This window comes from Fusarium keratoplasticum, chromosome 5, assembly GCF_025433545.1.
Source record: "Fusarium keratoplasticum isolate Fu6.1 chromosome 5, whole genome shotgun sequence".
NCBI classification, from domain to species: Eukaryota; Fungi; Ascomycota; class Sordariomycetes; order Hypocreales; family Nectriaceae; genus Fusarium; species Fusarium keratoplasticum.
The window spans coordinates 1816665-1837769 of NC_070533.1; the positions used below are offsets into that span (position 1 = coordinate 1816665).

The 21105-nt window shown below is 53.1% G+C and overlaps 8 protein-coding genes across 8 annotated transcripts; 3 read left to right on the forward strand and 5 right to left on the reverse strand.

Annotated features, from left to right (window-relative positions):
* Positions 1-148: 148 nt before the first annotated feature.
* NCS57_00720500 (Eukaryotic translation initiation factor 3 subunit I) lies at positions 149-1361 on the reverse strand (the record flags this gene model as incomplete). The annotated part of the gene is made up of 3 exons (XM_053057061.1): positions 149-514; positions 562-1159; positions 1312-1361. The coding sequence occupies 3 exons, from the start codon at positions 1359-1361 to the stop codon at positions 149-151; spliced, it is 1014 nt and encodes a 337-aa protein (XP_052913256.1).
* A 966-nt stretch (positions 1362-2327) lies between these two features.
* Positions 2328-5933, forward strand: NCS57_00720600 (uncharacterized protein; the record flags this gene model as incomplete). The annotated part of the gene is made up of 5 exons (XM_053057062.1): positions 2328-3009; positions 3077-3097; positions 3154-3191; positions 3246-5773; positions 5825-5933. Exons 1-5 carry the CDS (start codon positions 2379-2381, stop codon positions 5931-5933), a joined length of 3327 nt encoding a protein of 1108 aa, XP_052913257.1. The 5' UTR covers positions 2328-2378.
* A 667-nt stretch (positions 5934-6600) lies between these two features.
* On the reverse strand, positions 6601-7973 carry NCS57_00720700 (uncharacterized protein; the record flags this gene model as incomplete). Its single annotated transcript, XM_053057063.1, has 2 exons — positions 6601-7229; positions 7274-7973. The coding sequence occupies 2 exons, from the start codon at positions 7971-7973 to the stop codon at positions 6601-6603; spliced, it is 1329 nt and encodes a 442-aa protein (XP_052913258.1).
* Positions 7974-8024: 51 nt separating this feature from the next.
* On the reverse strand, positions 8025-9541 carry NCS57_00720800 (uncharacterized protein; the record flags this gene model as incomplete). The annotated part of the gene is made up of 4 exons (XM_053057064.1): positions 8025-8753; positions 8806-9093; positions 9161-9346; positions 9446-9541. 4 exons carry the CDS (start codon positions 9539-9541, stop codon positions 8025-8027), a joined length of 1299 nt encoding a protein of 432 aa, XP_052913259.1.
* Positions 9542-10496: 955 nt separating this feature from the next.
* On the reverse strand, positions 10497-12305 carry NCS57_00720900 (uncharacterized protein; the record flags this gene model as incomplete). Its single annotated transcript, XM_053057065.1, has 5 exons — positions 10497-11004; positions 11053-11321; positions 11375-11782; positions 11909-12053; positions 12103-12305. 5 exons carry the CDS (start codon positions 12303-12305, stop codon positions 10497-10499), a joined length of 1533 nt encoding a protein of 510 aa, XP_052913260.1.
* A 3396-nt stretch (positions 12306-15701) lies between these two features.
* NCS57_00721000 (uncharacterized protein) lies at positions 15702-17694 on the forward strand (the record flags this gene model as incomplete). The annotated part of the gene is made up of 4 exons (XM_053057066.1): positions 15702-15736; positions 15883-17031; positions 17083-17629; positions 17683-17694. The coding sequence occupies 4 exons, from the start codon at positions 15702-15704 to the stop codon at positions 17692-17694; spliced, it is 1743 nt and encodes a 580-aa protein (XP_052913261.1).
* Positions 17695-18831: 1137 nt separating this feature from the next.
* NCS57_00721100 (V-type proton ATPase proteolipid subunit) lies at positions 18832-19826 on the reverse strand (the record flags this gene model as incomplete). Its single annotated transcript, XM_053057067.1, has 5 exons — positions 19681-19826; positions 19506-19518; positions 19263-19392; positions 18952-19212; positions 18832-18896 (listed from the first exon to the last, which is right to left on the reverse strand). Exons 1-5 carry the CDS (start codon positions 19695-19697, stop codon positions 18832-18834), a joined length of 486 nt encoding a protein of 161 aa, XP_052913262.1. The 5' UTR covers positions 19698-19826.
* Positions 19827-20322: 496 nt separating this feature from the next.
* Positions 20323-20857, forward strand: NCS57_00721200 (Ribonucloprotein; the record flags this gene model as incomplete). The annotated part of the gene is made up of 4 exons (XM_053057068.1): positions 20323-20338; positions 20390-20452; positions 20506-20646; positions 20703-20857. The coding sequence occupies 4 exons, from the start codon at positions 20323-20325 to the stop codon at positions 20855-20857; spliced, it is 375 nt and encodes a 124-aa protein (XP_052913263.1).
* Positions 20858-21105: the final 248 nt, after the last annotated feature.

Sequence of the window (21105 nt, forward strand, 5' to 3'; positions counted from 1 at the left end):
TCTCCCCTACACACTCCTATTTCCATCCATCCGTCCATCCATTCATCAATCCCCTCCCGTTTAATTTTTTGCCCCTTGAACAAAAAAACAAGGATTTGTTTGTCCCCCAAAACGCCGTACTATGCAAGCACACAGGAAAAGAAGGCATCTACTGCATTCGGTTCAACCGCTCCCTCTCGACCTCGTAGTTGAAGTCGAAGTAGCCCTTGTCGAAGTGGTGAACTCGAACGTAGCCGTCCTCTCCGCCGCTTGCGTAGCTCTTGCCGGTGGGGTCGGCGGCGACGGTGTTGAGGGGACCGAAGTGGCCTCGCACACGGCCGATCTCGTCCTCGAAGATCTTGTGGTAGAAGCGGGCCTCGAACTTACCCTGACGGGCAGAGGTTCGGGTGACGTCCATGGCGGCCTGACCACCACCGAGGATGACAAAGTCCTTCTTGGGGGTGATGGTAGCACTGTTTAGGGGAGTATCGGCGACGTATGTCTTGAGAACCTCGAGGTCGCGGGCAGAGATGAGCTTGGAGAGGTCAGTATTTGTTTAACCCGTAAGCAGAAGCGACCTACCTTGGCAGTCTTGTCCTTGCAGGCGGTGATGAAGTAGGTTCGGTCAGGAGACCACTGGAGGTCGACGATGGGCTGGTTAAGCTCATGGACGGGGACGTTGTCTAGCAGGTCACCGGTCTTGGCATCGTATCGGCTCACGCTGCCATCCTCGTGGCCAGCAATGATGTACTTGCTCATGGCGCTCCAGCCAGCGACGGTGGCCTTGCTCTCGTCGCAGACGATGGTCAGGACCTTCTCGTCACTCTGCTCGGCGTTGACGTCGGGGTTGATGTCGACGACGACAATGTTGGAGAGGTAACCCATACGCTTCTCGGTGACACCTAGCAGCTTGGTGCCGTCCTCGTTGAACTCGACTCGCTTGACGGCGGTGGGGAACTCCCAGGTCTTGATGAGGCGACCGGTCTTGACCTCCCAGAGGCGGATGGTGTTGTCGGCGGAGCCCGAGGCGATCATGGTCGAGGTAGGGTCGACGTCGACGGTCCAGATGGCACCGACATGGCCGTGGTAGGTTCCGAGACGCTCGCCGTTGTGAGAGAACCAGGCGCAGATCTGCTGGTCCTTGGCGACGGAGAAGATGAGGTCGCCATCGAGGTTGTATCTGGGGGTGGTCGATGATGTTAGCCGGGGGGTTCTGAGTGGTATTCCAAGCTATTTAAGGAACTAGGACATTTCATGTTCCACGTTCCCTCTTCCCCTCTTTGCTGGAGATTTGTCGCTCGAGACTGATGAACAAATGGATATTTGACGTACCGAATCTGGGTGAGCGCACGCTCGTGCCCGGCAAGAAGAATGGGCCGCATGATGTCGTTATCTGAGGGGCTCGGAGGGGTTGATGGCGGAGGCAAGTTCGGAAAGGCTGGTTATATGGCGAGGGCTTTCGCGATGGAATTTTTGGCGGTTGTGCGTTTTGGTGGGGCACAAATCCCCCCTCCTCTCGCGGGGGCACAGGACTTTTACTCTGTTGGGCTAGTTCTGGTGCGGATATCGGGGCTGCGCCTGACACATGGTGTCAAGTTTGGGATTTGCCATGTTCAACACCTTGGTTGCCTATTATTCGAGAGATAGTGACGCCCGTGATAGATTCATCGATAGACTATTGAGTCATCTCAAGGATTCAAGAGTCATATTATGAATCCTTCTTGTCAGATATCCCAGAAAGTGGAATGATAGCATGACTTTGTTGACGTCGAATCTCGCCTGGTGGCGGCCCGTCCTGAGGCATCAACCATTTACTCGCCCGATTTCTTGGAAACCACTTTGCACTTTCTCTCTGTGTAAGAGGCCAGACTGACGCCCTCTCCAACGTGAGGCGAAACTGAACCTTGGACCCTCCAATTTGATCCATTGTTGATCCTGGAGGAAACTGCTGCCTCTTGACGACTGAGTCACGTCGACTCGCTGACGCTTACATCTCGCTCGCCCTGTCTCATCTTGCGGAGGGGAGATCCCACGACCAGCAGTGTCGACGGTTGGAATCCGTCAAAGATGGAGGAGGACTATGAAGATCTCAACTTGATCGTCTGTTCCTTGCAACGCTAGACCTAATTCTCTGTCTTGCTTGCGATTCCTACCTGTACGATATTGTCAGATTTACGTTTGAGACCATTGGCAGCCAGGCGTTTTCCTCTACTCTTTCGTTCTCCTCTCACCTTCCTAGAACAACAACTTTGTTGCACAACCGGCATTGGATACACTCCCCGACATAGGCCATTCCTGTTTAATCGTGCAGACGGACGTATGGAGATTTTTCGGCATCTCATACTAGGTCGGCACATAGGTATGCATCTACGAGATCAGATATATACCACCAGTTGATCATGGCCGGGGTCAAGCTCCGTTACGCCGCGTCGGGATCGACTGCGGATGTATGCCGAAGGGTCCCGAGATGGCCTTCATTCTCGATATTGTTAACTCTTCAGCACCTACGGCACAGCAGCCGTCGGCCACACCAAGCCGAACCTGCAATAGCCGGGCCCCGTTGGACGCACCACTCACACCCGCAAACTCAGGCTCACAGTCACATTTTCACCCACCCACAGGCGCAAACGCCCTCGCGCACAAAGTCGTCAAGGTCAAGGCAAACTCGTCTCCACACGTGTTCGGGCGTCTCCCCCGTGTCGCCCGTGTCGGCCTTGGGCGCCACTATTCCAACTGCCCCTCCCCCTCGCCCAGCAGCCCACTTCATATACGCCGACTACCTCTCGGACAACAGCCGACGATTGAACTTTGCTTCAGTGTCTGTCGCTGGTTCTTCGCCTCCTGTTCGCCGAGTCTTGCATCCATTGTTTGATCAGAGACGGAACTTCTCTTCGACTACCGCCACAATGGTTGCTACCAAGATTGACGGCACTGCCATCGCAAAGTCCATCCGTGAGCGGCTGTGTGCCGAAGTCGCGGCTAAGCAAAAGCTCAACCCCAGATACCAGCCCTGCCTCAAGATCATCCAAGGTGTGTCATGGTCACTTGTGCTACTCTCAGCCTCTTCAATTGCTCAATACTGACTCAATTCGTCCAGTTGGTGATCGCTCTGACTCTTGTTCGTGATACCCTGCCCCGCCATCACAAGATGATCTTCTCACTGACCCCGCCTAGCTACCTATGTTCGCATGAAGCTCAAGGCCGCCGCAGAGGTGAGTCAGACTGATGGCACTTGTGTAACTCAATCATTGACTCACTGGTAATAGGCTGGCATTGATAGCAAGTTGCTTCACTACCCTGAGTCTATCACAGAGGCTGAACTGCTGGACCACATCCGTCAGCTGAACAATGACCCCATTGTTCATGGTATCCTGGTTCAGCTACCTCTTCCCAGTCACATCTCCGAGTACACTGTCACATCCTTTGTGGCAGATGAGAAGGATGTCGACGGTTTTGGCACCAGAAACATCGGAGAGCTTGCCAAGCGTGGCGGCAAGCCTCTCTTTGTGCCATGCACCCCCAAGGGTGTCATGATCCTGCTCAAGGAGGCCGGTGTCGACCTCAAGGGCAAGAACGCCGTTGTACTTGGGCGAAGTGACATCGTCGGAAGCCCTGTGAGCTACCTGTTGAGAAACGCCGACGCTACTGTCACTGTCTGCCACTCCAAGACAAAGAACATTGAGAACTACATCAAGGAGGCTGATGTCGTCGTTGCCGCCATTGGCCAGCCTCAGTTCGTCCAGGGCAGCTGGCTGAAGCCTGGCGCTGTTGTTATTGATGTCGGAACAAACTTCCTGCCGGATTCCACAAAGAAGTCCGGATACCGACTTGTCGGTGACGTCGATTACGCCGCTGCCTCTGAGGTTGCTTCGGCCATTACCCCCGTTCCCGGCGGTGTTGGACCTATGACGGTTGCCATGCTCATGCAGAACGTTGTCGATGCCACAACATGGTACTTTGAGTCTCAGAAGCTCAGGAAGACCATTCCCCTGCCCCTGAAGCTCGAGGACCCTGTTCCTTCTGATATCGCCGTTTCGCGATCCCAAACTCCCAAGCAGATTACTCGCATTGCCGCCGAGGTTGGCATTGCTCCCCACGAGCTTGAGCCCTATGGCGCGTACAAAGCCAAGGTTGACCTCAGCCTGCTCAAGCGACTTGAGCACCGAAATAACGGTCGCTATGTCGTTGTCACCGGTATTACCCCTACACCCCTGGGAGAGGGCAAGTCTACCACAACCATGGGTCTGGCCCAGGCCCTTGGAGCTCATGTTGGCCGGTTGACGTTTGCCAACGTGCGACAGCCCAGCCAAGGTCCTACCTTTGGTATCAAGGGAGGCGCTGCTGGAGGAGGTTACAGCCAAGTCATTCCTATGGACGAGTTCAACATGCATCTCACTGGCGACATTCACGCCATTACTGCCGCAAACAACCTCCTCGCGGCTGCTATTGAGACTCGCATCTTCCACGAGAACACCCAGAAGGACGGTCCCCTGTACCGACGACTGGTACCGGCCAAGAACGGTCAGAGGAAGTTTGCCCCAGTCATGTTCCGTCGGTTGAAGAAGCTTGGCATTGACAAGACCAACCCCGACGAGTTGACTGAGGATGAGATCCACAGATTCGCTCGTCTTGATATTGATCCCGAGACCATCACCTGGAGGCGAGTCCTCGATGTCAACGACCGTCACCTTCGTGGAGTCACGGTCGGAACTGCCCCGACTGAGAAGGGACAGACTCGAGAGACTGGCTTTGACATTACTGTTGCTAGTGAGTGCATGGCTATCCTTGCTCTCAGCAACAGCTTGGCCGAGATGCGTGAGCGCCTCGGCCGAATGGTGGTTGCCACTTCGCGAAGTGGTGACCCCGTCACTTGTGATGATATCGGTGCTGGCGGTGCTCTTACTGCCCTCATGAAGGATGCCATCAAGCCCAACCTTATGCAGACCCTAGAGGGTACTCCTGTCTTTGTCCATGCCGGTCCCTTCGCCAACATCAGCATTGGCCAGAGCTCTATCCTGGCTGACAAGCTTGCGCTCAAGCTTGCGGGTACTGAGCCTGATGAGGACTACAGCGAGAAGGCTGGCTTTGTCGTTACCGAGGCCGGCTTCGACTTCACCATGGGTGGTGAGCGATTCTTCAACATCAAGTGCCGAACTTCTGGCCTGGTTCCGGACGTTGTCGTGGTCGTGGCCACTGTCCGAGCCCTCAAGGTTCACGGCGGCGGTCCTCCTATCGCCCCTGGCGCTGCCCTCAGCTCTGTCTACAAGGAGGAGAACGTTGACATTCTCCGTGCTGGCTGCGTGAACCTGAAGAAGCACATTGCCAACGCCAAGTCCTTTGGCATCCCTGTCGTCGTTGCCATCAACAAGTTCTCGACTGACACTGATGCCGAGATCGCTGTCATCCGGGAGGAGGCCATTGCTGCCGGTGCCGAGGACGCCATCTTGTCCAACCACTGGGCTGAGGGAGGCAAGGGTGCCGTCGACCTGGCCAACGGTGTCATTGCCGCTGCCGAGAAGCCCAAGGAGCTTAAGCTCACCTACGACCTGGAGGGCACTGTTCAGGATCGCATCTCCGCCATCGGCCAGAAGATGTACGGTGCTGAGAAGGTCGAGTTCAGCGAGCTCGCCCAGAAGAAGGTGGACACATACACTCGCCAGGGCTACGGAAACCTGCCCATCTGTGTTGCCAAGACTCAGTACTCTCTTTCTCACGACCCTGACCTGAAGGGTGCTCCTACCGGCTTCACAGTTCCTATCCGTGATGTCCGGATGGCTGCTGGAGCAGGATATCTGTAAGTTTCCCTTTCTCAGCAATGAATATGTCATCACTAACAAGCGTCTAGGTATGCCCTGGCTGCTGATATCCAGACCATCCCTGGTCTCCCCACGGCCCCTGGCTACCTCAACGTCGATGTCGACGTCGAGACTGGTGAGATTGACGGCCTCTTTTAGAAAGACATGACTACTATACACTGGCATGAATAAACGGTATTGTACCCTCAACTCAACGTGGGATTATGGACTGGAAGGCGAAACTTTGGACGTGGCATTTCAACACATGATGCGGGACGGGACGGGATGGGACTGGCGAAGAAATAAACTGTGTCAATATTGGCGATACCTAAATTATAAAATTTCCGCTCATTGTGTCGGTGCGTGATTGTCTTGCTAAAGTGAATAGGGGTATGACACTGAGCAGGTCGACATAGAGTGACTGAGCCCTCTGCCTCATCTACTAAATGTTCTTCTCGTCATTCATATTCCTCTTCACAAAAAAGGCACGGCCTCATGGATTTCATTGCCAAGTTTGCTCTTTATAGCATATCGCATATAAATGGTGACGCCTTGAATCTCGTAAGCAGCTCATTAGATTTCTTGGTAGCAAATCTCGAGTTTAGTCTCCATTTTCATGCCCCTTTTCCGTTACCGGCATCACGCCCCAAAACAGAAGGCAATGTTCAATACTCACTCCTTGCCGTTGACCCTTGAAAGCTCTCATCTTTACCAATTCTTCTTTTCCCTCCATGTAGATTTCCCTTCCCCTGTAGCGCAGTGCCTGTCTCCCATTGCCAAAACCTCCTCTCAACGACTGCTCCATCGGTAATCGACAGCTCGACTTTCAAACCGCCGCCTTATTCTCGCTGAGCTCCTCAAGGGCCAGAGCATGTTCCTCGCGAGTTGGAACGTCGGGAACTTGAACGACATCCGTGTCCAGTCGCGTGAAGAAGGCAGTGGCATCTTGGGTGGGCTCATGCTTGTCCCCAACCATGTCCTTCACAAGGAGATCGATGTCTGACATCTCATCAAAGAATTGATAGACGTGCACCGGCTTCTCCTGAGGGAACCTCTGGATACATCCGATGACCTTTTCCTCCAGGCCTGGCGTCCAAAACTGCTCGCAAAAGATGATCCTCGAGGCGCCAGTCAGATTCAGACCAGGGAAGGCAACATGTGCATCCAGGAGGAGGATGCGGGAGCCTTCGGCATGGTCAAGGTTGAAAAGAAGCCTTTTTCTCTCTCTCTCATCGTCGGTAGCGCTCAAGGCGTCGAGGAGCTCGACCCTTTTAGACACATCGACAGGCCGGTTCAGAAAGTCTGTGGCAGTCGCCCTCACGTTGGGATGGACCGAGCCGTCATATCGAAAAGTTACAGGGTTTCTGCCCGAGTTGTAATTGGACTTTTGGCGGATTGCGTGGGAGATGATGTCCAGAAACAGAACCGAGGTGGAAGCGACAATGACTTTTCGTCCTGGTGCTGTTTAAGGAGCTCGGCAACCTTCGACGCAATGGCACGTACTCGAGGCGACATGGATTCGTCCTCCTCCATGGAATAGACATATTTCTTCCATCCTGTGGTCCAATTCGAGTTTGAGCGCTTTGTTCCCTGTTCTGAGTTGTTCAGGGGGCCTTGCTGGTCGTCATCATAATCTTCCCCCTCATCCATGACCATGTCGTCGTCACTGTCGTCGTGAATATCTTCGTCACTGTCATCGTGGATGTCTCCGTGGCTCTTGAAGCCGTCGTCCCGGTAAGCAGAATCCTCAGCAGCCTTGAGGTCATCGCTACAGACGGCAGACTCGCTGTCCAGGAGCTCAGGGGTATAGAAGACGGCATCCCTGTCGCTTATAGATTTGGCATTGTCATGATCCAGCCTCAGTCGAAGAAAGAGATACCCCTCGTTGAAAGCACGAGGCTGGGAGTACCAGTACCTCTTGAACTGAGAAAGCTCATCGACCGTCAGGGAGCTCAGCTTGGCTTTCCCGTCGGTAACGCGCTGTCGTTGACGAATTTCCAGCTGCTTCCAGACGTCCTCGGGCCAGGGGCCATACAGAGACTGACCATGGAGTAGAGAGTCGCTGGAGTTGCACTTCTCCTTGCGTACACCATCGTTAACAGCCTTACCAGGCTCAAAGCAGCTGTCAAGGAAGAAGTTGAGCTTCTCTATCACATCCATCTCAAATTCTGCAAAGGGGTCCGTCATATCCTCGTCCATTCCAATTCCGATGGCATGGCGGCTGCAGAGAGCCGGGTGGTTGGCGAGCTGTTATGCCTTTTTGAGGATTGCCAATCCACGGCTGACGGTCTTTGGGCCCTTGATGAGCTTCTTTCCTTCCAGCACCAGAAAGGTGATCTTTAGGTACATGAGACGATCTTGTGGCTTGGAGGGCACTGTGACTTGCATTATACAGTCAGGAATGGTCGGGACTGATCTAGGACGGCTGACGATTTGACCCATGAAGTAGCGTGAGAACATGTTCCAGATGACACCTGCCGGCATCGATCCTTTGCCATCGACAGAGGTTGATTGGGCCGACTTGAAGATCTCGTCAAACTTCTCCATGTTCTGGATCGGGCTACCAGGAAGTATCATGGACTGGCCAGCTAGATCCTGCCAGGAACTCTTCATGGGTGTCCCAGAAAGCAAGAAGGCGTGGTGATACTCGAGCGAACGCACAGCAGCGTTGAGCAGAGTGCTTTCGTCGTGGGCGTCGTGTGACTCGTCCAGGATCAAGACAGGGATATTCCGGTTCCAACTCTTGTACAACCCAGAATGGAGCGGAAGACTGGGACGCACCATCTTTCGGTTGGGAAAGCGTTTCTGTGCCACATGGATGTCGAAGTCGTGAATTGTGTCGCAGAAGCACACGAATTCCTGGCGATTTAAAAACGTCTTTATGAGAAAGGAGGTAGAGCAGATGACAACTTCAAATTGCAAAAGCTGCTCACACCAGATGTCGGTGCTGTTAAGAACGACGCAAGATGGCCGATCATCCTGGAGTATGATTAGCACTATGAAATCCGTTACCGACGGGAAGCAACCATACCTTCTTGAAGTCCTTCCTGATTTCAGACCACCATCGAGGGACACCCTCAGGGGAACAAACAACGAGGACAAACCCGCAGCGTGGTAGCATCTGCTTTCGCTTGATCAGAGCAGCTGTCAGTGCCGTGAGAGACTTGCCTGTGCCGGCTTCATCGCAAAGTAAGGCTCCCTTGAACATGGACTCGGTCGATTGCAGAAGCTTGGTGACGCCTACGGCCTGCCATGGTTTGAGCTCGGTCTGAAGACGCGGCAGAAGCGTAGGCCCAATGTCGGAGGCAGTGAGATGGTTCTACAGAAGGGCAATCGCCATTAGCCGGGGGATCTGGGTAACCGATCAACTGGGAGGGGATACATACAAGAGCTTGGAGAAACCCTGGAGACACCAGAAGGTCCAGGAAATGCACAGATGCCTCGCCAGTTCCGACCATCATCGGCTGGGGGTTATCAGATTTGCGGGTCACCAACGGGTGCAACCGAGAGGCGTTGTCGACGGCTTCCTCAAGCTCGCTGGACGCCTCACCCTGGCCTCCCCTTGCCTCTCGCTCGTTGCGTCAGTTCTGCTCGGCCCTGGCGTATTCGGCCTTGATATCAAACAGGAATCTGCCAGGTTTCAAAAGTTCTGGTCTCATGAAATCGTAAACCGGGAGACGTGTGTTGGCAAGGCGCTCGACGCTCTCATGCAGGGCGTCGAAGAAGCGACCATACGCCTTCGGGATTTTGCGACGGGAAGCAGGCATGCTGAGCCTCCTGTGACCGTTGACAATGGAAGGGTACAGGGAAAAGGTAGGCTGCGAATGCGAAGAGGGCAGTTGGGATGTGTGAGCTGGGTTCTAATGGAAGAATGACATTGGTCTTCTTGAACTGGGAAGAGATGGACAGGAACAGGCACTCGCTCTGATGATACCGGTGCAAAGAGGAAAAGGAGTGATTTCTTCAGTGGAACTTGAGCGTGTTGAGATCGAAGAGAGAAGTGAGGGAGGATGTTGGAGGACGAGAATAGAGGAGGGAGGGAGCGGAGAGAGGATGATGTTTCAATGCTCGTTTGCTTCGACAACGACGGTGAATCACTGTCAAATACTCGGGCCATAGAGGTACATGTGGATGTTTGCCTGCTTTTGCTAGTATTTTGTATGGGCAGAGGAGCATTGCATCACCTTGCACGTAAATCATATAAAGAGCAAGGCACTGCACCACCTACCACCAGTTTCTAGGGTAATGAACCTCATGGATGATCCACGAGGCAGCTCTCCGTTCTAAATACCAACCTCGGGTAGGCAGGTAGGTAGGTGCAAAAACTCTCGGTTGACCAAGTAAAGGCAGCAAGAATCTGGCCTCACATTGAGCCCAGGTGGATCAGCCACAAGTCACCATACCCGGACAACGAACGATGAAAGGTTGTCAAAATTTCAGACTTTACAATCTAGATTCCATTAGCTAGTTTGAGATAGCAAGTGCCCTTGAATCCGAGTTTCAGCAAGCAGATTGACCCCTGAACACCCACCAACACTTCAAACCTCACTACTTCCAATCCATTCTGCTGGCCCATTCCAGTTCCTTGTCCAAGTCCTGACTCCCAGGGAAATCACGCTCCTTTTCAAAAACTTGTCGCATGTATCGCAGAAGTGCAGCATCTTTCTGGTCCAGGTTCGAGGGGAGCTCCAGGGTTGAGGGCGAATCAGGGGCTCCCTCACCTTATTCATTCTCCTCGTAGTCCTTGATAGCCTCACGGACAGCATTCGTGGTGTCTTCTTCTTTCACCGAGCCGAGGGCATGATAGAGGTCAGAGACCTTGTCTGCAAGCTTCGCCAAATTAGCAGGGAGTCCAGGTAGCGTTGGCTGAGCATCCATGGTCTCAGACTCCTGATCAGCCTGTGTCGCAAACTTTTCGACCACATCGGCTGCTACTACATGAACTGTTGCTTGAAGAACTGCTTGGATGACCTCGATCTTTTCGTTCCCTGAGGCAATGGTTCTGGAAAGCAGCTCAAAAGCGGACGCGAGAACCAGTCGCTTCACCTGCCCCAAGGCCGTCACAATAGCCTCCTGGTTCTGGGTACCAAGGACTACACTGGCTACCCGAACCACTTTGTGAAGCTCCCTGGGGCCACCTCCATGGGTGCATGTACATGCACCAGCATCACGCCAGGCCTTGAAATTCTCCATGTGAGCATGCATGTGAGCATGGCTATCACGTATCAGGCTATTGAGAAGAGCAACACCAGGGTTTTCGTTGACTGTCTATACCAACGGACGCACAGAGATGGGAGCTGGTGCACTCCCTCGAGCAATGCTGATGGCCGATTGGATCAAACTGTCATGATATTCTCCCACGCCTGCGTTGACAGCGTGCGAGTTGGAAAACATGGTGCAAAACGAGACGATCACGCCAAGGTACAGGGACTCATGGATGGTGATGCCTGATGCCGAGATGGAACAAAGACCCTTGGCCAACTCAAGGACGGCGCTAATGTTGATCCTGTGTTCTCCAACCGCCTCAAACTGGTATGGCCAGAGTTCCTAAGCCGAGCGTGTTAGAAGTTCCTCTCACCCTTCATCGGCAGCTAACGAACCTTGAAAGCGTTGATGACACACTTTGCCTGCTCTTCAATGAGATCCCCTTTCCCTTCCATCATGTCGCGGATGACCTCCCTGCTAGCCACTCCAGGGGCCGACAGGCTCGAGAGAGAAGTCTGCTCCGATTCCCTGAAGCGGCCTATCGCCAGCTGGAGGTAGGTCTTGCACGGAAAAGTTTTGTATGCTGAAGCCACCGTGCTGATGAAATAAGCCAATTCTTTCGATGTGGAACTCTCATAGATCTGGTCATGGTCGCCCTGGTCCGCCAGGGGAGATGACAGAGTCTGTTGAGGGGGCTCCTTCTGTGTCTCTCCTCGAAACTCAGAACAAAAGGAATTGATGTTGTGCCTTATGACCTTTGTGCGCTGGAACCCTTGTGTCCCTGCCACGCCATGGGTCCATTCCTAGTAAAAGACCACTCTGTCGTCGCAGGTCTGCCGCCCAGGCAAGGGGGTAGCTTCGCACAAGCCATCACGCCTGTTGCTATGCAAAAGATGCAGCGTGCATCTCTGTTGGCCAATGATGGCCACAACCAAACGAGTCTGTGGCCTAGTCTCAACAAGACTATGGATGTCAGGGTCAAAGCTATGCAGAGGTGCAGGTTTGGACAACTCCTTGTGGTTGGGCACCTCAGCTGCTGGTAAAAGCCCGCCGACGACGACAGCCAACAAGCCGCTGGAGTAGAAGTCAGTGACAGAATACAACTCAAAGACGCGGTACGCACTGGTCTACACCCTCAATATCCTCCTCTTTAGGAGTGATGACAAGGCCAGCATCGGTTGTGTCATTGAGACTGAGAATACCCTTAGCTCTCCTACTGTCGTGAGCCCTGCTGATTCGAATGACTCGCCTCTTTGGTCGGTCAACTTTGCCTGTGTCGTAGGCCCAACCTCGGAAGCAAAAGGCGATGTCGCGATTTTCGGCCATGGCGCGATATGGCGTACCGTGCTTGCCGATCAAGCACGGCGGATGAAGAAGGGGTTTGAAGACAAGCGATGAGATGATACGACGAGATGCTGTGTGGGAAGAGAAAGGATGAAGAGGTAAGAGATGAAGAGAGAAGATGAAGAGAAGCGCGAGCGCGAAAGCGCGTTTTAATAAAGACAGAGTTGTGGAACCTAAGCCATAAGACTTAGGGGCTAGGTTACATGACCATGATTCAGAGTCGTTGGTACTCAGGAAGTCGACCCAAAACAAAGTATCTGTTGCTTTGATGACTGTTTCCCCTGTCTGGCGATGCTATCTTCCACAATAGGAAAGGAACCTTTAGTACTACTTAGCGGAGAATCTGAGATCATTATGAGTCGTAGAGTTTGAAAATAAGAAAGGAGAGTCTCATTCTGTTATTTCTAATGGGGTGCTCATCGGAGGATAAAGATGTAGGGTATGATGAGAGGAGTGGCGCGCGGTTCAGTCCTCATCCAGGTTGCGGTAGATTAACAATTACTTATTGAATTGAGCCAGGTAAATAAATAATACAGCAACATTGTGTAATTTAGAGAGTTAGAAGTTCAGGGAGGTCACCAAAATGAATTCATGACTTCATCAACCCGGCCGACAAGGAACACCACAACTGTTCTGCGCTCGAGTCTCTCGAGCCAAGATGACTCGAGGGCCACAAGACCATGTGGATGAGTCGCTGAAAGGGATAAGGAAAGAACTTCCACTTGAGTAAGCAACGGCTAATTATGAACAACAGGCTGTAATGGGGGCAAGGCAGAGGAGGGCTGACCTTCACCGATCCGAGGGCAACACAGACCAGTCCGAAAAGAATAGTGAGTCTGACTTAGAGCTAGTGAACAACAGGTAGAACTACAGAATTACGTGGCTATTTAATCGTCATGTTCTCTGCCTACCGACGAAGGTCAGCGTCCCGGAATTGTTGGCAAGTTGACGCATCATGGTCTCCAGGGAGAAGAGGGCTGGGATATACAGACACGCAACATGACCTCGAATGCCAGTACACAGTTAATTCCCACAGTCCGGCCAGTTTCCAGGAAAATAGCATGTCTCCTTGAACGTGCTGTGTTTGTGAGTATGGTTGGGAAAGGGGGCCAACCCTTGGAACAGAAGCCAAAAGACCCTGCAGTGGCACAGCCAGATGGGAGTAAACCCACATTTCAGGGCATGACGTTTCGCTTGAAGTTACCCAATTACTCATCTAGAAGCATGATCCTTTTAGTAATGACTTACACTGCCTTTGCAGTCGGTTAGAACGGTTGCCCTTAGCTTGGCATGAAGGATCTCTTTCATTCAAGAGTCACCCAGGCTGTGCCCGGCAAGGCATAAAGTATCTCCAAGGTCACTGGGATATTTGCGGGTAATAATACTGCCGGTTGGAAGAACCGTGAACAGCACATCACATCGTGGGTACTTTGTGTGGGAGGGGTCATGGACGGATGAAGCAGGAGGATGGAGTCGAAGAAGATGCCAGAATCAAGGAGTTCCGGACCGCTGACCAAGAGGAGAAGTAACGGTACCTCTGGATAATGTCTTCGCCATCTCTCGCGCTTCATCTTGGGTCATGGATCGGCTGGCGGATGAGTTCCGGGGTGAAGGGGCGGGTGTAAGCAAGAAAGAATCAAACCAACACACCCCCGTGGAGTCTAAAATCAGATCCTTTACAGTGCAGTTGATACTCATCCCGCCATCCCACGGTCGATATGAAGGTATCGGACAGAGCAACCCGCGGGACCCGTGGAGGGGAGATGCGGGTTTCGTCTAGTTCAGATGGCAAGGATCAAGAACCATCCAAGTGATGTCCAGTCCCTCTCGAGGCTTAGATCTCAGCACGAATGGTCCGACTCGGCGTTGATCAAGCTTGGAAAACAAAGGGACCGCTCGATATATCCACCAAACTTTACCATGAGACAAGAAAAGTGTGGAGCTGGGGAGGCGCCGGGCCTCAAAGCACCCTCCGGGACAAGGGTGATCAGACTGGGGCAGAAAACAGTATCTTGCCACGCGAGACTCGTCACTGCGCCTAAGAGAGGCAAAGAAGAAAACCCCTCAATGAAACGGCGCAAGAGTGTCCGCAAAACCGGGTGTTATCACGATGCCGAGGCCGCAAAGGATGAGGCCTGTCGACGACGTTGACGTCGAGAGACGGGATCGGGGGCTAGCGTCATGCAAGTTTCGTATAGCACTACCCTGGTCTCTTTGGAGAATGGTGATTGATCGAGAGTGACGGATGAGGTAGTGAGGCTCAAGGGTGAAGCCATCAACTCGCTTGGATCGTCTGGGGGTTGGATGGTTCATGGTGGAGATGGACCTTGTGGGGTTGTGTGGGGCTTGGAGACATAAATAAAGGGACAGCCAACTGGGATGAAAGTGTGTAGAGTGTTCTATTATTTCTGTCTATAGCTATACGAAAGATGCATAACTAGCGCGTCCGGGCCCCGGGGTCCATCAGATTCTCGCAGACGCACAGGCATCGAAGCGAAAAAGGACCGTCAACTTCAGCTGGTGTCTTGATGTTGAATTGATGGGTGTGCAACTGTTTGTTGGGTATTTAGATAGGCAATGCATAACGGGTAGACTTGTGTATGGAAAGGCTTAGACAAACATGATGCGCTTTTACATGTCGTGCAACAGACGACTGGGAAAGAGAGCTATTGCTGTTGTCAAGCAAGAGCCCAAGAGCTTCGCTTGCCCTGTCAGGCTGTCAGAGCTGTGCCGTGATAGGCTACGTCCCCTGGGAAATTGGCCCTTGTCACCCGGACCCCAGGAGAAAAACTTCCCGCGCCCGAGAAACTCCATCCAATGCAAATCAAAATCGAAGTCTGGTCTGGGGCGCCAATAGCACAACACGTTTTCTTATTCGGATTCCCCATCGTCACACGCCCCCCCCCTTGTCCATTGTTTTTTTTCTTCCCCCCTTGATCTTGTTCTGGTTGTATCTTTCACTCTGTGAGGTGTTGTTTTGCGTTGCTGTTGTCCATCATCACCATCATCTAGACATCCTCTAGACGACAGGTCCTGACCTAATTCACGGCTCACCTCCATCGGGAGACGCCCGTCACCGCTCGTTCTCTACCCTCCCCCTGTTGAGAGAGGCGCATCCAGTCTGCATCCAGTGCCTCGTTGCGCTTCGCTGGCCCTTGTCCACTCTTTTTTCTCCTCGCAGCACCAGCAGACGCGCACCCAGCGAGTCGCATTGTCTAGTTGCTGCTTGGCTTGACGAAGTGTCTCGCATCCCACGGCTCTGAGACGCCCACCACTGTCCTCGGCAGTTCCGTCTCTCTCAGACCGCCGTCCTTGTCAATCCCCTCTTCCTGACCTCGTGCGCGCATATAAAGGCTCCTTTGAGCCCCCTCGATCAAGATGTCTTCAAGATACTCTCTACGCCAAACCCCCAGGTTCGTACAAACTCCATTGACACTTCTATTATACCCTTCTCGACCCAATTGGCCCTCCTGGACAAGTTGATATCCTCCCTGAGCCTTTGCCACTCTCACACAACATATACCTCCATCATGCCACGCAATGACTGACCTGGCCTCAGGAAGAAAGAACTCTTCGAGGGCATGGTAGAGACCCCTTCTCGACGCCGCTCAACACGCCGACAGACTTCCCAGCCTCTTGAAACCTCAGACGCCGACAACGACTCCGGCTCAAACGCTGAAAACGCCCCCCGCGCTGCCCCCATTCGTCGACGTACCACCAAGTTTGTTGAGAACCTCGACGAGGACGACGTGCAAAAGCCGGACGACATGGGTGCCGTCAACCGCAACGGCCATGCCAATGGCAATGGCAAGGCCAATGGCATCGCTCCTTCCAATGGTGTCCCTGTCCCTGCCCCTGTCACCAGCGTCCTTGACAAGACTGAGGGTGTTCCTCAGGATCCTCATGTCGTCGACGGCTGGAGGCCAGGTCAGGACCCCAAGGTCGACTACTCAGGCGAGTTTGAGTTTGGGGGTTCCTTCGGTACCCTCGCCATGATGATTTGTTTCCCTATCCTCATGTGGTACATGTGGATTGGCGCAACTTACTATAATGGCAAGTTCCCCTCTCGCGAGGCCGGCCAGTCCTGGGCCGACTTTGGTGCTCACCTTGTCAACCTCGTCTACACGGGTGCCTTTCCTCGCCTTCAGGTTTGGGCCTGGTACTGGTCCTACCTCTTCGTCGAGGGTGCTCTCTACTGCACCCTCCCTGGCGTCTGGGGCTACGGCAAGCCTCTCCCCCATGAGGGAGGCAAGCAGCTGCGCTACTACTGCAATGCCTACTTCAGTCTCTACACGACCCTCGCCATCCTTGCCGTTCTGCACTTCTCGGGCGCCTGGCCTCTCTACACGGCCATTGACGAGTTCGGTCCGATCCTGTCTGTCGCCATCCTGACCGGTTTCCTCGTCAGCTTTGTCGCCTACTTCTCCGCGCTCTGGCGCGGTAAGCAGCACCGTATGACCGGTTATCCCATCTACGACTTCTTCATGGGCGCCGAGCTTAACCCCCGCATGTTTGGTATTCTCGACTTCAAGATGTTCTTCGAGGTCCGCATGCCCTGGTATATCCTCCTCATCCTGAGTCTCGGTGCCGCCGCTCGCCAGCACGAGCAGTACGGCTACGTCTCTGGTGAGGTCTGGTTCCTCGTCATGGCTCACTTCCTCTATGCCAACGCCTGTGCCAAGGGAGAGGAGCTCATCATCACCACCTGGTAAGTACACTATGATCCTCCAGCCTTAGGACTCTCACTAACTCGACCCAGGGACATGTACTATGAGAAGTGGGGTTTCATGCTCATCTTCTGGAACCTTGCTGGTGTCCCTCTCTCTTACTGCCACTGTACTATCTACCTGGCCAACCACCACCCCGATGTCTACCGCTGGAACCGCGGCATCCTCGCCGCCATGTTCGTGGGCTACCTCTTCTGGTACTGGGTCTGGGACAGCTGCAACAGCCAGAAGAACCGCTTCCGCGCCATGGAGAAGGGCAAGGTTGTCTGGCGCAAGACCTTCCCCCAGGTCCCCTGGCAGACCGTCCACAACCCCAAGACCATCACCACCCCCCAGGGCACCATCCTCGTCGACGGCTGGTACGGACTTGCCCGCAAGATCCACTACACGGCCGACGTCTGGTTCGCCGTCTCTTGGGGTCTCATCACCGGCTTCGAGAGCCCCTTCCCCTGGTTCTACCCCGTCTTCTTCGTCTGCATGATTGCTCACCGCGCCGCGCGTGACATTCACCGCTGCCGTCGCAAGTATGGTGAGGCTTGGCTCGAGTATGAGCGACGTGTGCCCTACCTCTTCATTCCTGTGAGTTCTCCATCGTCCACCACGTTTGTAGTCATCACTAATAAGACACCAAGTACGTCATTTAAGGGAATGTCATGGGCAGAACGAGCATTTTGCTCAATTCTACCTTTTCATAGGGCCCTTTGCTCTATTTTATTCCTTACATAACGACCCTAGATGTTGAGGAGTCGGTGTTGGGTCGATTTGGATTGTGTGACGCGAAAAGTAAGGGGCATGATAGAACCGGGTGAGATCAAGACGTCAAGAATACAGGGACGTGCCATGACACAAAAAGCCATCCATCCGCGTTGACGTAAAAGAGACGGGATGGACATGTTGAGGCTGCTTAGAAATATTGTAATGAAGAATACTTGCTTGTATTGTATACAGAGAGTTATGCCTACCTGCTTTTAAGCGGCAGTAGATTAATACGACGAAGAAATTAATTAACAGCTGTCTGCCTATGTAGCAACGGAGTGGGCATTTACCTTGACACAAGAGTTACCCACCTGTAAGATCTATAACATACCCTACTATGAGGATTAGGGAAATATAGTAAGAGATTGGATAAGAATTCGTCTTTGCCTTAGACTACATTCTCTTATTCTTAGATGACCGAGGAGTAAAATCGTCAAGACATACTCATCAGAGTTTGCTAAGTATAGTCAACCTCGGTGTCACTATGACTCTCCAGGGCTGAGACTCCTAAATAAGATAACTGTTTCTGTCTCTGATAGCGAGGGTTGGAGTCTTTGGTTTAATTACGCAATAGCTCCGTCTCTATGCAGAGAGTAGAACCATGAACGCTAATAGTAGACAGGACGTAACATGGAACAAAGCAATTAGCGGCAGCGTACCTAGATACTTGAGTCCCTTCAGCGTCTATGATGAGAAGCCACCCAGAGAATAACACGCATGTTGACACTATTTTACAGAAACCCTCCGATTCGTCGCGTCCCATTCATCCCCAACCAACAAAAATATATCAGTAGCTCGAGTTCAATTATCCGATTTACGCGCAAGGGGGGCGAAAATATCAATCACCATGCCCAAGCCTGCGCCCACGTCCCAAATCTCCCGTCGTGTTTCCTGCTAGAAGACTGACGGAGAAAACTGTAACGCCGTTTGTCTTGTATAGTCAAGACATGATAGAGAGAGCAGCTCGTGTGGTTCAGGAGTTGTCAAGCTGTCTTCCAAACACGTCGCGTCGCCGTGTGTCGAATTTAGCAGGTAGCCTCGACGTTGGCCTTGGAGTTCATGAGCAGGGCGACAATCAGACCGTAAAGACCTAAGTGGATTGGTTAGTGGGTAATACGTAATTATGCAATGTTTCAGAAACATACCCAGGACTTCGGCGAAAATCAGAATCAGAATCATGCCGACGAACAGACGGGGTTGCTGAGCAGTGCCTCGGACACCAGCATCACCAACAATACCAATAGCGAAACCAGCGGCAAGACCAGCAAGACCGACGGACAGACCAGCACCGAACTGAATGAAGCTAGTGTAAAGGGGCAGGTGCTGCTTCAGACCATCCGAGATAAGAACCGAGACGACGAGACCGTAGATACCGATGATACCAGCCATAATGACGGGGACAATGTCTGCAAAGGTCAGTACCGAGATGGCGATCGATGGTTTCGGGGTCGCGTACTCTTGACGATAAGATCGGGTCGGAGGACACCCATGGCAGCGATACCGACACCAGACTTGGCGGTACCGTAGGAGGCACCCAGGCAGGTGAAGACGATGGCGCAGGTGCAGCCCATAGCACCGAAGAAGGGCTAGAGATGGTTAGCTATGTCAAGCTCGATGTCGGGTCGATATCGTGGACGCCCTAGACGCCCGGCGAGGCATCACGGGTGACGTCGGAGGACGGATGATGTGGAGGACTAACCGAGTAAACGGGGCTGCGTGAACGCGCATGTTAGCTTCAATCGCCAACAGGAAGAAGGTAAAGGGTCGTATCAATGGGATTCGACCGTGTTAGGCGATGCCTGAAGCTCCGGGTGATGCCCAGGGAGCTCCTGTGATGACGGGGGCAAGGAGGCGCGCAACCAAACACTACGTACCAGTATTCGGAAACCATCTTGGCGGTGTTGTGTTGTTTACGTGAACGAAGCAAACTTCTGTCGGCAGAATCGAAGAGGGAAATGCGACGAGATCGACGGGCTGATGAGCTGTTGACGGTCGTTGGATGACGAAGGTGCGAAGGTGTTGCTTGCTTGTTAAGGTCTCAACCAAGGAAGGCGCGGTAAGGTTTTGCTGTACACACTGCTGCTGAGGGAGAGAGCACGGGGGTGCCTTACATAAGCTGACACGGGGCGCCTTGTTTCGGATTAAAGATGGACCCGGAGGTCAGAGCCACAGCTATCGCTGGTTGGTCGATCTGAAGAATGTGGGTCCCGCGCAGGAACTGCAAGCCACACTCTGGCGCAAGGCTTCAAATTTTCTGGGGGCCTTGGCGCATTTTTGGTGGCTCTTTTTTTTCTTTCCTCCGACTTTGTTCGACATCAACATTACCGTCTCAATCTTCTAGCTATAGTCCTCAGGGCGAGCCAACGCAAGGAACCCTGATCTTTGATCCCATCTTGTTAGTTCATTCCTATCTGTTCCCCTTTATCTCGCGACACCGTTCCGAGAGAAACCAGCTGCTGACCTGCGCTCCATCAGATACTCTTTCTCTCACGAAAACCTCGACCTACTCTTTCACCATGTCTGAGAGTGCTGGTATGGACATTCTATCTACAGGTCTATCTCTAGAGACTAACCTTTCGCCAGCCTGGCCCCTGGCCGACCAGAAGCTCGAGCAGGAGCTCCTCGACCTCGTTCAGTCCTCCCAGCGTACGTTCCCTCGACACCGACGAAGCGAAAACCAGTACTGACATGTCGCGCAGATGCCCGTCAGCTCAAGAAGGGTGCCAACGAGGCTACTAAGACCCTGAACCGTGGTGTCTCTGAGATTGTCATCCTCGCTGCCGACACTCAGCCCCTCGCTATTCTCCTCCACCTCCCTCTCCTTTGCGAGGACAAGAACGGTGAGTGCAATTGGGCAGATTGCGATCGAGACAGGTTACTAACGACGTCCTAACAGTCCCCTACGTCTACGTCAGCAGCAAGATGCACCTTGGCCGTGCCTGCGGCGTCAGCCGTGCCGTCATCGCCGCCAGCATCACCAGCAACGACGCGAGCGAGCTTGCTGGCCAGATCCGAGCCATGCGCGACAAGGTCGAGCGCCTCGCCATCTAAGATACCCACCGAACGAGGAAAGAAAAAGATGGAATACTTCGTCGATGAGGGCCCTGTCGGCTTGTTAGTTGGATGTGGTTAATGTTTGACAAGGCGGGCCGTCGGGGTGGTTGAATTGGTGTTGGATGGACTACCGAGGCTGCAGACAGTAATATCAGCAACTCTCATGACGAAGCCAACAAGTTCATGCAAAGACTTGACGATGGATGCCCACTCTTATGCACAGACAAAGACGTTCATGACAACTC